Source organism: Opisthocomus hoazin, chromosome 15, assembly GCF_030867145.1.
Source record: "Opisthocomus hoazin isolate bOpiHoa1 chromosome 15, bOpiHoa1.hap1, whole genome shotgun sequence".
NCBI lineage: Eukaryota > Metazoa > Chordata > Aves > Opisthocomiformes > Opisthocomidae > Opisthocomus > Opisthocomus hoazin.
In genome coordinates, this window is record NC_134428.1 from 24,756,710 (window position 1) to 24,772,334 (window position 15,625).

General features: G+C 58.3%; 2 protein-coding genes across 3 annotated transcripts; one reads left to right on the forward strand and one right to left on the reverse strand.

Moving 5' to 3' along the window:
- Positions 1 to 977: 977 nt before the first annotated feature.
- Positions 978 to 12,723, reverse strand: LOC104330728 (hydroxyacylglutathione hydrolase, mitochondrial). Of its 2 annotated transcripts, none has more exons than XM_075436002.1 (9): positions 12,624 to 12,723; positions 8,865 to 9,046; positions 8,108 to 8,172; positions 7,109 to 7,226; positions 5,178 to 5,286; positions 3,976 to 4,079; positions 3,157 to 3,258; positions 2,611 to 2,690; positions 978 to 1,581 (listed from the first exon to the last, which is right to left on the reverse strand). In XM_075436002.1, the coding sequence occupies exons 2-9, from the start codon at positions 8,967 to 8,969 to the stop codon at positions 1,482 to 1,484; spliced, it is 783 nt and encodes a 260-aa protein (XP_075292117.1). In that variant the 5' UTR covers positions 8,970 to 9,046; positions 12,624 to 12,723; the 3' UTR covers positions 978 to 1,481. The 2 variants fall into 2 exon arrangements, with proteins under 2 accessions (XP_075292117.1, XP_075292118.1); XM_075436003.1 differs by lacking the exon at positions 12,624 to 12,723 and adding an exon at positions 12,521 to 12,617.
- FAHD1 (fumarylacetoacetate hydrolase domain containing 1) lies at positions 12,704 to 14,616 on the forward strand. The gene has a single exon (XM_075436004.1). The coding sequence runs from the start codon at positions 12,808 to 12,810 to the stop codon at positions 13,477 to 13,479; it is 672 nt and encodes a 223-aa protein (XP_075292119.1). The 5' UTR covers positions 12,704 to 12,807; the 3' UTR covers positions 13,480 to 14,616.
- The last annotated feature ends 1,009 nt before the right edge of the window (positions 14,617 to 15,625 follow it).

Below are 15,625 nucleotides of genomic sequence, written 5' to 3' on the forward strand. Positions count from 1 at the left end.
CGCGGTTCAGCCACTGTTTTTCTCGCCGAATTTCGTAAAATCCACCTTTTCGAAGCCAATAAAGATTGGGTGCCACGCCGCAGGCCGCTCGCCCGCCGCCATGCCACGGCGTAGCCGGCGACCGACGCCGGTGGGGAGAGGAACTGGAACCAAAAGCGTTTTGAGGGTTTTTCGCCAGTTTTAGCTGCAAAACGTGTTTGGAGAATCCCAGAATCCCAGCATGGTGGGGTTAGCAGGGCCCTCTGTGGGTCACCCAGCCGAACCCCCTCCCCAAGCAGGGTCACCCAGAGCAGGGGGCACAGCACCGTGGCCAGGCGGGGCTGGAATATCTCCAGAGAAGGAGACTCCACAGCCTCCCTGGGCAGCCTGGGCCAGGGCTCCGTCACCCTCAGAGGGAAGAAGTTCTTCCTCGGGTTCAGCTGGAGCTTCCTCTGCTTCAGTTTGTGCCCGTTGCCCCTTGTCCTGTCGCTGGGCACCACTGGACAGAGTCTGGCCCCGTCCTCCTGACCCCCACCCTGCAGATATTTAGAGGCATTTCTAAGGTCCCCTCTCAGCCTTCTCTTCTCCAGGCTGAACAAGCCCAGCTCCCTCAGCCTCCTGACACCACACGTTACTCCTGGCGAGGTCCGGAGCAGCTCTTCTGGCTGTGGGCAGGTGCTGGAGGAGCCTCGCCGCGGCCGGGAAGCGGCTTCTTCGCAGGATTCGGCACCGGCAGACAAATCCCTTCTCGGGTCGTGCGGTACGAACGCAAGCGGCGCCCAGACCACGCGTCAGAGCCGTAAGCAGGCACCCGCAACGGGCGTACGGTCGGAGGGGAAGGGTACGACAGCGCAATGCCCGCGCCCGGGACAGCTCCGGCTGCCCACGACAAGGAACGTCAGAGAGAAACGGGACGGTCCCCGCGTGCCCTCCCCAGGGCCAGGTCACCGCGCACGCCGCACGCTAAGAGCTGAACTGGCGAGGGCAGAGCAGGCCTGTCACCAGGAACTGGTTTTAATGGAGCCAGAAGCAACAGACTTAGGCAATAGCAGCACGAAGTACAGTTTCACCCTTCAGCTGGCAACGTAGCTACGCATTCCGTCTCCGCTCCACACGCAGACGTCTCGGGCCCCGGTCCCGCTGCCTGCGTTGGCGTCGGGTTCCTACACAAATGGCAGGAGATTTTTTTCCTAGAGCTCACGGTCTGAGCCTTCCCTGCCCCAGACTCTGAGCCACGGACCAACACTGGTAAAACGATCTGCCTGTGACACACGTGACAGTTTGAGAGCCAGCAACAGAAGGATAAATATTCTTCATCATAATATAAATATGTTGTAGAACATCTCAACAAGGGCAAAGTGCTTTTTTTTTTTTCCTTAACTAAAACAAAATAAAACCCTAAATACGACTGTCTCAACCAACAACAGAAGGTTCAACTCCTAAAACATCTGAATAGGCTAAATTACACTTAAACGGACGTTAAAGTGATGCAGGCAGCGTGCTCAGTCCTTTGGGACCCGGAAGTTATCCTTCTCCCTTCTGATGGCCCCCATCGTTCGGATGGGGTCGGTCTCCCCCGCGTGCTGCTGAACCGTCTTCTCCCTGCCAGGAAGGAACACCAGGCACAGCCAATGCAGAGGCTGCAAGATAAACATCTCCTCCACGAAGTCACCACCGCCACGTTTCGCCCGCGTCGAGGGGAAATGTTGTGCTTGAGATCAAAGATTCGGGGCTTTGGCACGGGCTTCTCAGCTCCCCTGGCTTAAACGCTCCCTGGCAAGAGGAAATCGCAAACGCTCTCGGGCCGTGCACAGCGCCTTGGGCTGCGCCCGTCCGCCAAACTCTGCCTGACGAAGGAACGTAATTACAGCGCGAAGCTTGTTCTGTCTCCTGAGTCAGGGACGTCAGCCCTGGCAGGGATGCTCACAGAATCCCAGGATCCCAGCATGGCAGGGGTTGGCAGGGCCCTCTGTGGGTCACCCAGCCCAACCCCCTGCCCAAGCAGGGTCACCCAGAGCAGGGGGCACAGCACCGCGGCCAGGCGGGGCTGGAATATCTCCAGAGAAGGAGACTCCACAGCCTCCCTGGGCAGCCTGGGCCAGGGCTCCGTCACCCTCAGAGGGAAGAAGTTCTTCCTCATGTTCAGCTGGAGCTTCCTCTGCTTCGGTTTGTGCCCATTGCCCCTTGTCCTGTCGCTGGGCACCACTGGAAAGAGTCTGGCCCCATCCTCCTGACCCCCACCCTGCAGATATTTAGAGGCATTTCTAAGGTCCCCTCTCAGCCTTCTCTTCTCCAGGCTGAACAAGCCCAGCTCCCTCAGCCTCTCCTCGGAGGAGAGATGCTCCAGTCCCCTCCTCATCCTCGTAGCCCTCCGCTGGACTCTCTCCAGTAGCTCCTCAAAACCACAACCCTTCACATCTCCCTGCAGCAAGCTTCTGCCAGGACAGCAACTGCCCTCTGCTGTACTCATCCTTGGCTGGCAGATGTTTTCAGGAGGTTATGGACAGCATCCCAACAGGAATGCGCTAGGCAGGAGAGCAATTCCCGCTTGTGGCTCTTTTTTTGGAGACCTCCCTCCCACATCCCCCCTCCAAACACAAGGACCATCCCACCCCCGCGTCTCCTCCGTACCTCACTCGCATGAAGGGGTTGTACGTAAACTCTTCTGCGATGGTGGAGGGTATGGTTGGCTCTCCACTGTCGTACTTTGCCTGTAACAAGGGAGAGGTTTCTGCTCAGGGAGGAAGGTTTCGGTGAACCAGAAGCGTCCCGTGTATTAACCCCGTGGGGTTAGGGCTGCACCCAACTGCCCGAGCTGCTCCTCAGGCCGGGCCCTGCCCAGGGCCACGCACACAGCCGGACAGACGAGCACCGAGGGACACACAGAGCGACCTGGGACAGAGCTGACCCTCCCAGGCAGACGCAGCATCGGCCTGTAATTACACCAAGAAGTTTCCAGGGAGGGTGACATCTCCACCAGAGAGCAAACCCTCTTCTCCGGGCCGCACACAAACCCTGTTCCCCAAGACATCGCTCCCCTGGACACACCACAGCTCCTGGCTCTCAACTCCAGTCCCTCGGCTTCTCTTTCTCCCCAACATCATCTCCTCTCCCCGGCCTCCTCAGAGAGGCTCGGCCTCCATGAATGCATCAGTCTAGGGAAAGGAACCAGCTCACCTTGGCCCAAGCAAGCTTCTCCTGGATAGCGACATTATTGGGCTCAACGTGTCGAGCAAACTTAAGATTGTTGATCGTGTATTCGTGCCCGCAGTAAACTCTCTAGGAAGGGAAAGGGAGAGTGACACTGGGTAACTCTGAAGGCCCCAAGGTGGAGTGCTGGGTACCATCATCACTGTCACGGTACGGCGGGAACAGAGCCAACCCCCGGGACACGCGATGCTCTCCACCGGGGACACGCGCAGGAGGAGCGCCCGGAGCGGTCAGCCAGGGCTGGGACCCGCCAGGGCTGGGACCTGCCAGGGCTGGGACCCGCCAGGGCTGGGACCTGCCAGGGCTGGGACCTGCCAGGGCTGGGACCTGCCAGGGCTGGGACCCGCCAGGGCTGGGACCCGCCAGGGCTGGGACCCGCCAGGGCTGGGACCCGCCAGGGCTGGGACCTGCCAGGGCTGGGACCTGCCAGGGCTGGGACCCGCCAGGGCTGGGACCCGCCAGGGCTGGGACCTGCCAGGGCTGGGACCCGCCAGTGCCACCTCCCAATTCGTCGGCAAGCCTGACGAAAGCGCCCAGGCACCGCACCTCGCCAGCCTTTAACAAGCAGCCCCTACTCTTTCCCCCCAAAGCACAAACGTATTTGGGGTCGGTATTTTCCTTCCCAGAGGACTCCAGCATCAAAGACAGCTCCCGAGGTAAGCATCCACTCCTTCAACACAGGAGAAATCCTCGCTTTGAAGGGCAGTATTAGTAGGCAGCCGGTTTCTTTGATGTCTCTAGGAGCTCCTGGCCAGCTCACTCCCGCGCAGACGGAGAGGTTCGTACCGTTTTGGGGTCCAGGCCGCCCAGAATCTCAATCAGCGCTCTGTACATCTCCTCCGGGGTTCCCTCGAAGAATTTCCCGCAGCCGGCCACGAACAGCGTGTCACCTGCAAGGGAGGCGTTGACACGGCGTCAGGACCGGACGAGGCTGGTGACACCGACCCGCGGTCCCCGAGGGCGCAGTCCCACCATGGCTGTCCTCGCTGCAGCTCAGCAGGAGGCACGGGGGAGCCAGGCTGGGCTCAGTGCTACGTAAACCCACGCGGCAAACGCAGCTTCTAACGACGCAGGGAACCCCACAGCCTGGCCGACAAACCACGCCGGCGCTTCCCCACCCGTGGGCAGCCTGCTGTCCCCTCCCGTCCCTTCTAGCGTGGACCAGGATCGCTTGTTCTCTTTGCTACGAAGCTGAACAAAGCTGAGTCTGCATTTTCTCCCCGGTGCCCCCTAAAATCTTAATCTTAAGCCGTTACTGCTCCCCCACATCAGCTGGTGCACGCTCCGGAGAACGCCCGTCGGGAGCGGGACGACGTGGCAGGCCGGGGAGAGCGGGCGCAGTCTCAGGGCAGGGGAACCCTGCTCTCCAGAATGGGATCCAGAACCTGGCTACCAGAGATGGAGCGCCAGCCCTCTCATACTCCCCTGTTCTCTCTTCTCTCCGTTTTGTTACAGACACGAGGACAGAGACACGGAAAAGCAGCAGGTTTTGGAATCAGCCACCGTTTGGCCTGAGACAGTAAGGGAACAGCTCTCGTTTGAAGGAACAAAACGCCAGATGCAGGACTCTAGCACTGGCCCAGGCTGCCCAGGGAGGCTGTGGAGTCTCCTTCTCTGGAGATATTCCAGACCCGCCTGGCCGCGGTGCTGTGCAGCCTGCTCTGGGTGACCCTGCTTGGGCAGGGGGTTGGGCTGGGGGACCCACAGAGGGCCCTGCCAACCCCTGCCATGCTGGGATTCTGTGACTCATCCGGGGCTCGCTCCTGATGTTGCTTGCAGGGTGTCCAGCAACAGTTTACAAACCCAGAGGGGTTTCACCTGCAGTTACCACTTGGTAGCACTGGGTGAGGGGTCACGAGGAGGACGTTAACCAGCGGCTCTGGCAGTCAGGGAGGAACGAGCACCCAGAGTCCGGAGCGCACAGGCGGAGCAGCAGCTCCTTCCTTTACAACACGGCCGGCCGGCAAGGCAACCTCCCGCCTCCTCACCTGTAAAGACAGCAGGCGGCTCGGAGCTGTTTGGCTTGGTCACATAATAACAGATGTGTCCAGAAGTGTGACACGGCGTACAGAGGCATTTCACGTTAAGAGATCCCACCTGAGGAGAAGGCAGAAGACTAGAGCTTAACCTCCTGCTTGCTGGCATTTGTATGGTTAGAAGAGAATTGCAACCATTACGGCGGTCTAGCAGTCCGATAGGGAAATTCTCACGTAGCCGGCGAGTAAACATCGTCTCTGCTCCTGGGAGAGTCCAGCTAGAGAGTTTTACTGCAGGGACTTGGAGGGGAGCTGCTTCCTCCTAGCAGGTGCTGTGACAAAGAGAACTGCCAGATCCGTTCATTTACATGCAGAGGGACTCCGCGTCTGGCTGGCAGCAAGAGCAAACAGATCCAGGGCAACACGAAATCCTACACGAAGTTAATCAGGCGTAAAAGGCTGCAAATAAAAATGAAGCTGAAGGGGAGCAGTGGATGACACTCAGGAAAAGGGAAGGATTAAACACGTTCATGAGGCCAAGGCGGTGCTTCCCCCACAGCCCCAATTCACACACCTCCCCACCTATTTATAATTTATATATGTATATATTTATATATGTATATATTTATATATGTATATATTTATATAGTTATATAGTTATATAGTTATATAGTTATATAGTTATATAGTTATATAGCAGTGTGCCCTGGCTGCCAAGAAAGCGAATGGGATCCTAGGATGCATGAGGAGGAGTGTGGCCAGTAGGTCGAGGGAGGTTCTCCTCCCCCTCTGCTCTGCCCTGGGGAGGCCCCATCTGCAATGCTGTGTCCAGTGCTGGGCTCCCCAGTTCAAGAAAGATGAGGAGCTACTGGAGAGAGTCCAGCGGAGGGCTACGAGGATGAGGAGGGGACTGGAGCATCTCTCCTACGAGGAGAGGCTGAGGGAGCTGGGCTTGTTCAGCCTGGAGAAGAGAAGGCTGCGAGGGGACCTTAGAAATGCCTCTAAATATCTGCAGGGTGGGGGTCAGGAGGATGGGGCCAGACTCTTTCCAGTGGTGCCCAGCGACAGGACAAGGGGCAACGGGCACAAACTGAAGCAGAGGAAGCTCCAGCTGAACCCGAGGAAGAACTTCTTCCCTCTGAGGGTGACGGAGCCCTGGCCCAGGCTGCCCAGGGAGGCTGTGGAGTCTCCTTCTCTGGAGATATTCCAGCCCCGCCTGGCCGCGGTGCTGTGCAGCCTGCTCTGGGTGACCCTGCTTGGGCAGGGGGTTGGGCTGGGGGACCCACAGAGGTCCCTTCCAACCCGAACATTCTGTGATTCTCTGATTTCTGTGCTCCCTTCTTCGCCGCTGCCCCCCCAGACGCACCACAAGCCTAGCAGTGACATTCATGCCAGCCTGCACACCTCGCAGCAGTTCACGTCATCTGCCAGCTCGCCTGTAAACAGAGCCAAGTTCCAACGAGGTTTGCTGCTTCAGCTCTGGAAAAGCAATGCGGGCAGCTAGCACTGCTGGCCCACCTTCTCCTCACCCCCGCGCCAGCCTTCGCTCACAGAGGGCCCCTTGCACTCGTTCGGTGCTAACCGGGCTCTACGCAGGGCACGGGCCTGTCCCTTCCCACGTCGGCTCTGCCCGCCCCAGCTAAGGCAGCTGTCAGGGAGCGCAGGGACGGCCAGCACGCCCCAGGCCAGGCAGGCGGCTGAGCCACGCCAACGTTCTCACCAGTGCCATACCACCGGCCACAGCAAGACAGAGGGGCTGCGGTCACAGGGCTCGAAAAGGGCGAACGCTGGACTGAAACTATCAGCTACATCCAAGAGATGCTACACGGTAAAAGAGCGGTGACCACAACGTTAACTCCAGCTGGACAGCACGGGTCCAGCCTTAAAGCTGTCACACGAACAGGAGATGCCCCCAGCCCCGTCCCACAGCTCACTGCCTTTACCTTGAGCGATGTCAGGTGAGACACTTTCTGCGTCAGCGCTCCAACTCTGCTGTCTCCCCCATACACGCGCAACCCCGTCTCCATCTTTACGAGCTTCTCATTTCCTCCAGCATGGTCCCTGCAAGGTCAGAAACATGGATTGGGGCAGGGATGAAGACAAATTTATCGTAACTCAGACTGCAGTGGTAACCTCCAGGTGCCCATTTCCGATCAGCTGTTCTCCCAGTATCTGACACTGTCCTCATATCACAGGACATGCCATATCAGCATGGGTGGAGACAATTTCTCCAGTAACTGAGGCAGTGAGAGTGGGGCACAAGTCCCTACAAGCTCAAACTTCATCGGGAAACAACAGCCTCAAGGGCTCACAGCCAGGTCTCCAGTAACTAGGGCGGGTAGAGACTGGGATAACTGGGACATGTGTAATTCAGCGTCCCACAAGGCATCGTGGAGCACGCACACAGATGTCCAAACAGCTCACCAATTGCTTGTGGTGCTGGTCCTGCCAGCTCAGGGCTGGCTCTCCAGCCACAGAGGTGGCTCCAGCACGACCCACAGCAGAGGTTACTCTGGTTCAGCCCTGCAAAACTCCTAAAGCAAATCATTCATCTTCACAGCCCTGGCAGAGTTAATCTGCAACGCAGGTAATCCTCCCGCAAGCGCTGACTGCGAGCAGCACGCCTCACAGGCATGTCCTAGCACCTCGGGGTGAGGGTGCTCCCTCCCGCGCTCCACAGCTACCTTCACACACATTTATTTCACCAGGCACCTGGAAGAAGTCAGCGTTTTACAAGTTAAAGGCACTGACACACAGGGCTTGCACCCCAGACAACGCATCCGGTCACATCAAGCCCAAGAGAACGCTTCCTGAGCTCTGATCCCTCTCCTCACAGCTAAGCTCCTGCTTAGAGAAGACCAACTCGATCCAGAGAAGCAACAATTCTTGACTGCTGGTGTTTATGCAGAGGGGAGAGGGATCCCACTACAGCAGACAGTTACCAGTGATGATGTGTGGTCAGGACGGTGGTCAGCTTCACGCCGTGCTTTTTGACCGCATCCAAAACCTGCAGGCACAGGGCACAGCAAGAGCGTTACAACTCCCCTGAAACGACTTCGCAGCACGCCCGGTGCCTGGGCTAACCCGGACACAGCTGCTCCAGGGTTTGAGAGCCACAGCAGCAGCTCTGCAGAGAGCTCATCCCTCTCCAGGTCGCAGTCACAGATCAGGACACGAGGTTCCCTGATCCAGCTAGGCACGACCAAGCCCTCAGTCCCATCTCCTCTTTTCTGCGCTACATCGAACTACGGGCAAAAAAACCAAATCAGGTCAACAACGTGATCGTCAGGGACGAGCCACCTCAGCCCAGAAGCAGCCTGCCCGTGAAGCCCTGTCCGCACCGACGCGTGGCCAGCGTCTCCTGCCTCTCCCCCACGCACAAGCCAGCGTGTCACTAACGCTCTCGTGGACGTCTGAACATGAGGAGGAACTTCTTCCCTCTGAGGGTGACGGAGCCCTGGAACAGGCTGCCCAGGGAGGTTGTGGAGTCTCCTTCTCTGGAGATATTCCAGACCCGCCTGGACAAGGTCCTGTGCGGCCTGCTGTAGGTGACCCTGCTTCGGCAGGCGGTTGGACTAGATGACCCACAGAGGTCCCTTCCAACCCCTACTATTCTGTGATTCTGTGATTCTGTGATGTGGCAGCCTGGCCAGATCTCCCAGACCCGCAGTGGTGAGCGCCCTGCTCACACGGCGTTACCTTCTGGGGCTGCACAGGATCGACTATCGCAGCCTCCTTCGTCTCCTCGTCGATGAGGAGGTACATGTAGTTGTCTGTGAGGGCTGGGAGTGATTCCACCTTCATGTCGGCTTGCGTGACCGTCTTCAACTTCCTCCGCTCGTGCTCCGTGTGCAGGAAGACAGCTCGCAGCTGCGCTGGACCTGGGGACCCCAAAACAGTCGAACCTCAGGTTAGCCCAGGGAGGGGAACAAGGGGGACAGAGCACAGCAGGTCCCCCAGCCCCAGAGAAGGCAGGGTATGGACAGCCCAGCCTTCCTCCTTCAGAGGAGGAAGAGAGAGGCCACCACGGGACAAAGCCTCAGTGCCTGGCTGTGTCACCTTGTGCCCCATGGCGCGGGAGGCTCTCGGTGCCCTACAGCTGCCCCAAAGTGGGGTGGGACACTTTGCTCCCAGAGATGTGCTCATGCAGGGAAAGTGCTGTATCATTGGAGACAAGATTTCAAGGGGCAGAAAAGCAGAACGGAGAGGGAACAGCCAGGCAAAGGTCAGCCTGGGACAGTGACTTTGCAAAATAAGGACAAAATGCCACGTTACAGCCAAAAGACAAAAAAGCTGGGGGAGAGAAATAGAGAAACACATACACTGCTACAACAGAAATATCTGGTTCCTTACTCGGGGAAATCACACCCCGCACAGCGCGTGGAGGGAAGACAGGCTCTCTGCACGCAAGGCAAGGCTCCCTGCCTGCCCAGGCACCAGCCACGCACTGCGGGCAAGTTTTCTTGCTCACGGGCCACCTTAATGCAACAGCATCACGTCGCTATTTGCTTTTGGTTAAATGTTTAATCAGGTCCAAGAAGCAAATCTAATTCCAGATACAAATAACCTGGGCTCCACTGTTCAACTCACAGATAGGCAGTAAGTAAAGAAACAACCAAGCCCTACGAGGCTCTGCCAGAAAAACAAAAAAGGAGTGAAGAGGACAAGGTCTTGCATTGCTGGGGCCCTGCGCCCTGGGTCCATACACACCAGGGAAAGAGGTGCCAGTCTCTGCGAACCAGAAACCAGTTGTCTGAACGCCCAGCGCCCTCGCACACCACCGAAGGTGACCGCGTTGGTCCGAGCTGTGCTGGCTCAGCCGCTGCCTCATTTCTCACCACTGACTCTCGCCCTAAGGCTCCCGACGCTCGGTCGCCTCCGTCCGTGCCAAAGGGAGGGGTCACCACGCTCGTAATCAACCTGCTCCACTCTCCCAAAACAGGGCAGTGCTGCCCTGCCCCGATAAGAGCCCGCCGTGGGGAGCAGAGGCCCCACAGCGCGGGTGCAGCCCGCATGGGCAGCCCCCCTGCAGCCCCACAGACCCACCCGGCCAGCGAGGCTGCAGAACCCAGAGCCAGGCTCCGACCGGGGCGTGCAGCGGCCGCTGCTGCAAACCCGGCCCTCTGGTACCGCTGTCCTGCCCAGGACTTCGTCCCTTCTACCTCCGCCATCTCTCTCGCCTATGAGGGCAGTAAGGAGGGAAGAGGGCAGTAAAATAAAACCCAGCGCTGCACAGAAAACCCCAAGGCACGACAGCGTAGGCAGGCACTGGGTATGTGACGGCGAAGGCACACAGTACTGAGAAAAGCGTCCCTACCTGCCGAGTGTTCCTCTGGAGCAGGAGAGTCCTTTAAAAAAAAAAAAAAAGGACAAAACAAACAAACTAAACCCCTTAGTATTCCTTGCTTGGGAAAAAAGTATCAAAGGCTCTTTAACTGCTCCCTAACGTGAAGCACTTTTCTTTTGGATGCTATCCGTCACAAGAGCTACAGGCACTGCCTGTTTGTCTGCATGCTAGGCACTAACTGGAAAAACAAACAAACAAACAAACAGACAGAAGAAAACACAACCTTAACTTCCAGTCAAAGGAATTATTCACACACTGAAAACGCTTTCTTCCTATGAACCATTTCTAACCTTGGCCACGATCCCCAAGTCTCTCCGCATGTTTAATTCACAATTCTTGCAGAACAAACAAACAAGCTACGCCGCGTAAATGGAAATGTTTTCTCAAATGTAACTTAAAGGAATGAGAAAATATCTATGAAGTATGAAACCCATTCTGAACTCCTATAGAATCACAGAATCACAGCATGGCAGGGGGTGGAAGGAACCTCTGTGGGTCATCTAGTCCAACCCCCTGCCGAAGCAGGGTCACCCACAGCAGGGTCACCTACCAGCAGGCTGCAGATGACCCACAGAGGTCCCTTCCAACCCCTACTATTCTGTGATTCTGTGATCTGCAGCTAAGCTGCACCTCTCGACGAGCGGCCCAGAAGGGCTCTCCCGCAGGCCCAGCGCTGCTCGTGCGAGCAGGGCGCGTGCTCAGACCCCGCTCTGCTCCAGGAACCCCCCAGGTGATGATGCCCAACCCCTGCCCTGGCCCAGCACCACCACAGACCATCTCAGGTCTGCGCTGAGGTCAATGTCCGCTGACTTCGTTTTCGCTCCGTTCCATAACGCGCCCCTCCCGACTCCATGCCCGAAGCAGAGAGGACCGGGGAGAGCAGAGCAGCAGCCTCCGCACCACACGCTCCGGCTTTCTGGAGCGGCTCCTCCACGCAGCGTGAGTCACCGAGAGGAGAGGGCGTGCAGATGGGAAACCACCAGGCGAACGCGTACGTGCAGGAGGCTGACGGCGAGCAGGCAGCAGCGCAGCTCAACAGCAGGCTCCCTCCGAAAAGGGGTGCTTCACGCGTGTTTTCTCCGTAGCGTTTTGGTTTACTCATTTTATTACAGAAAAGAATGGAAAATTCCTGTTTCAAACCTGGCTGTCACTCAGAAACGCCCGCACGCGCGTACCCAGACGGGCATCCCTGCGTTGCCTCACCCGAAGGAGCACGGCAGTCCCTTTCCACGCGCTCTGCGCAGGGATGTTTGCTGGCTGCCCAGCAGGTCTGCGGCTCCTCACGCCAAGCGAGCCGGCCCCACACCCCCGGGTGACTCCTGCTCGACCTGGCAGAGGCCGCGGGCAGCACGGCTGCGCGGGACGGGCACGCACCCAGCCACAGCACCCACCCCGCAGCCCGGGCACCGCAGCAGAGCTGCCGGGCGCTCGGCCGGACCCAGCTGCTCCCAGGGCAGCAGCAGGGTTTCCCAGTCCGGCCGTTCCTCCCGGTGGACACCGGCTGGCCGAGGCCAGGTCTCCGGCCTGGAGCGGTGCGCAGGGCCTCTGGCCAGGCTGAAGCCCACGCTCCGGGTTCAAGGAGACGCTTTCGGAACTCAGGCCCTGGATTTCGACCTAGAGCCCGGGGTTGCTGTTGACGCTGCCAGCACAGCCTGGCACCCGTCAGACCCCGCTCGGACACCGGCCGCAGGCCCCCCGGTCCCCTCCCCGGCGCCCCGGGAGCCCCGGCCGCCCCCGGGGGCGAAGAGCCAAGCTCTGACCGAGCAGACCCCGACCTGCTCGGGGCTGCGGCCCCGCTTACAAACCCGGGCTCGCCCCGGAGCCGGGAAGCGAGGAACCGCCGCCGAGCTCCCGCCGGGCCGAGCCCGCCCCGGCCCCGCGGCCAGGCCCTCCCCCCGGCCCCGGCCGGGTGCCGGCAGCCGCCCCCCTCCCCGCGGGGCCCGGTCCCCGCTCGCCCCCGGCCCGGCCCCCCGCGGGGAGCAGCCCCGGCGCCGCTCGCCGCACGTACCGGCTCGGAGCAGGGCCCCGGCTGCCAGGGCGGTGCCCAGGCCCCGCCAGCCCCCGCCGAGCATGGTGCGGCGCAGCCCCGCCCGCCGCCCAGGCCCGGTTACCTTCGCTCCCCGCCCCGCGGCCGGCCCCGGGGAGGCGGGAAGGCCCCGGTGCGCGGCGGGGGCGGCGCTGCGCCCGCCCGGCCCCCTCCTTCCCCCGGCGGCGGTCGGCGGGGCCGGGCGGGTCCCTCAGCCGGGGGAGGTGGCGGCTGCGCGGCTGCGGGCCCGGCCCAAGGGCAGCGCGGTCATGGCGGCCCGCAGGCCGCTGTCCCGCTTCTGGGAGTGGGGCAGGAACATCGTCTGCGTGGGGCGCAACTACGCCGAGCACGCCGAGGAGATGGGGAGCGAGCCGCCCCCCGAGCCTCTCTTCTTCCTCAAGCCTTCCTCGGCCTACGTGCGCGAAGGCTCGCCCGTCGTCCGGCCCTACTACTGCAGCAAGCTGCACCACGAAGTGGAGCTGGGAGTGGTGGTGGGGAGGAGAGCGCGGGCCGTGGCGCGGGAGGCCGCCATGGAGCACGTGGCGGGCTACGTGCTGTGCTTGGACATGACGGCCAGGGACACGCAGGAGGAGTGCAAGAAGAAGGGGCTGCCCTGGACCTTGGCCAAGGGCTTCGGATCGTCGTGCCCGGTCAGCGACTTCGTGCCCAAGGAGGAGATCCCCGACCCTCACAAGCTGAAGATCTGGCTCAGGGTGAACGGGGAGCTGAGGCAGGAGGGGGAGACCTCCTCGATGATCTTCTCCATCCCTTACCTGATCAGCTACATCAGCGAAATATTCACCCTGGAAGAAGGGGACTTGATTCTGACGGGCTCTCCCAAAGGAGTTGGGTCTGTGCAGCCCGACGATGTGATAGAGGCCGGGATAACCAACGTCCTCTCCATGCGGTTCAAGGTGACGCAGCAAACGCGTGGCTCCTAACGGGGAGCTGGGCTGCGCAGGAGGAGGCTCTCCTGGGAGCATCTGGTGAACCGAGAGGCACAGAGCCTGTCCTGTACGTCGAGCGCTTCCCCCGCCCAAGCGTCTGACGGACTGCCACGCATCGAAGACACGCAACCCGTGAGCTCGAAAGGCGTTGGACTCAAACAGCCCCCTTCCATGGGGGCTTCAGCCTCCGCTGGGGCTGCGGACCTGGAGCCCGACCCGGCGTGGGGCTGACGGGTGGTACCGGAGCTGCACCGTGGAACTGTTGATGGAGACGGCGTGCCGGCCAGCCGGGGAGGGGAGCTGGGCTGGCTGTCCGCTGTGTGCTCTGCTGTCCTGCCGATGCTCTGAGCTTTGCCAGCGTATTGCCTTGAAGTAAAAATTTCAAATCAAACCGTTGAAACGGTGATGTAGGAGCTAAAGCTCAGCCATGCTATGTAAAATCAAAGATGCGTGCGTAACAGTAAATCAACAATTACAGCTGCAGAACGAATTTCTCTCCTTGGGGTGTTCTATAACAAAAAGATGTTTGCTTTTTAGATTAGTTTCACGATTCCTCCGTGCGTTTTTCAAATGTGCAAATTAAATGAGGATTGCTTTCCCTCCCTCTCCAAGGGGCGGAATGCGGCGGGAAGCGTGCCAGATGCTTGGCAGATTGTTTTTTCCTAAACTGAGCTTTAAATATACTTCTAAATGTAAAATAATACAAAAGATCAAGAATAAAGAAGCTCATTGGTAAAGATAACCGGTAAACTCGTCTTTACTTTTACCGATTTAAATATATTTTTAATAGAAATCTAACTGCAAAAGTACCATTACCTACATAACGCAGTGCAACAGTTGGAGTTTTTAAATATTTCCAGCTGTCAAAAAGCCTGGCTGTGTAACTTTTCCCGTCTCCGAACTCCAGCTGATCTAACGCTCCCTACCAGCCTGCGTGACAGCGAGTTCTCTTTCCAGTCGATGGGGTGATCAAGTTGTAAAATGTAATTAAGAAACCACTCCCCCCGCACACATCAAAACTTACCGTTTTCGAAGGTTGCACAGAACTGACTCATTTCTAACAAAAACAGATGGACTATTTTTTTACGTACGTGCAAGCACCGAAGTTAAATGCTTCCACTTGCGGGAGCCAGATCCTGACCACCACTTTGTTCTCAAAAGTGCGTTTGGAGAGCCTTGCTGGGAAAGCGGCTGTGGCCCAGAGACAAGCACCTCTGTGCAAGAGCAGCGTGGTCCAGGAGACTGCAAATCACGCGGCAAAAAGAAAGCACAACATGTTGCGGAAGAAAAATAGCATTTTTTGTATGAATTTGCTTCTCCAGCTGCACACACCTGTAGCACAGCGCCGCGCGCCCCTGCGCCGGGTCCCGATCCTGCGAACGTGCGCACAGCTCGGTTCGCTGCATTTTGACTGAAGCCAATGGCTTAAAGCACGTGTGGAGGTTCCTTGTATGATGAGTGGACATCATTAGGGTGAATGACTATGAAAGAGGAAGGATTACATTCACTTTCTGTACTGTTTGCTTTTCTTCGTACCTGTCAAAGGGCACACCTATGGCAACAGCAGCAATGCATCATGTGTGGTTTTGTCTGTTTATCGATTGCTGAGCCGAGCTGCGATTAAAATTAAATAGAATTAAAATTAAAATTAACAGAAATGTTCACTTCAGCTTTTCCAGCCGTAACAGCCGATACTCTGAAGCTGTGGCTGCAACTGGAGAGACGCAGCAGCCCAACACCAGCGACATTTTTTTGTGTGTTTAGTCCCCCGTTCCCACTCATGTGAGTAGGGGGATGCAATCTTGGAGTACTGCTTGTCAAAATCCACTGTTTCTGTAGTTGTTCTCTCTCTGCCACATTGCTTTAAGGGGTAGGTAGTGAACCAGGGGTGATCAGAGCTCCTCCAGGCATTCTAGCCTAACAAATATTTTGCAAGAGGAGGGCCGTGGTATCTTCCCACCGTTTGAAACAGGCCATCTCCTGATATGCTCAGGAGGTGAGGACCAGCGGATGCAGCAAATACACCAGCTGCAGGGGAAGCTAAGGACAGAAACAGATTAAAAAATAGGAAAAAATACATGGAGAAGGGCAAAATGTACATACCTAGGTTCTTTGCATTCAGCTAACAACAGCTATCTTG

Excerpts from the sequence above, each read along its gene's own strand:
- FAHD1 (XM_075436004.1), top strand. The coding sequence starts at position 12,808 with ATGGCGGCCCGCAGGCCGCTGTCCCGCTTCTGGGAGTGGGGCAGGAAC.
- LOC104330728 (XM_075436003.1), bottom strand. The coding sequence starts at position 12,584 with ATGCTCGGCGGGGGCTGGCGGGGCCTGGGCACCGCCCTGGCAGCCGGG. Across the intron at positions 8,173-8,864 it reads ATCCTGTGCAGCCCCAGAAG|GTTTTGGATGCGGTCAAAAA; the intron begins GTAACGCCGTGT and ends CTGTGCCTGCAG. Across the intron at positions 4,080-5,177 it reads GCCGCCTGCTGTCTTTACAG|GTGACACGCTGTTCGTGGCC; the intron begins GTGAGGAGGCGG and ends CCTCCCTTGCAG.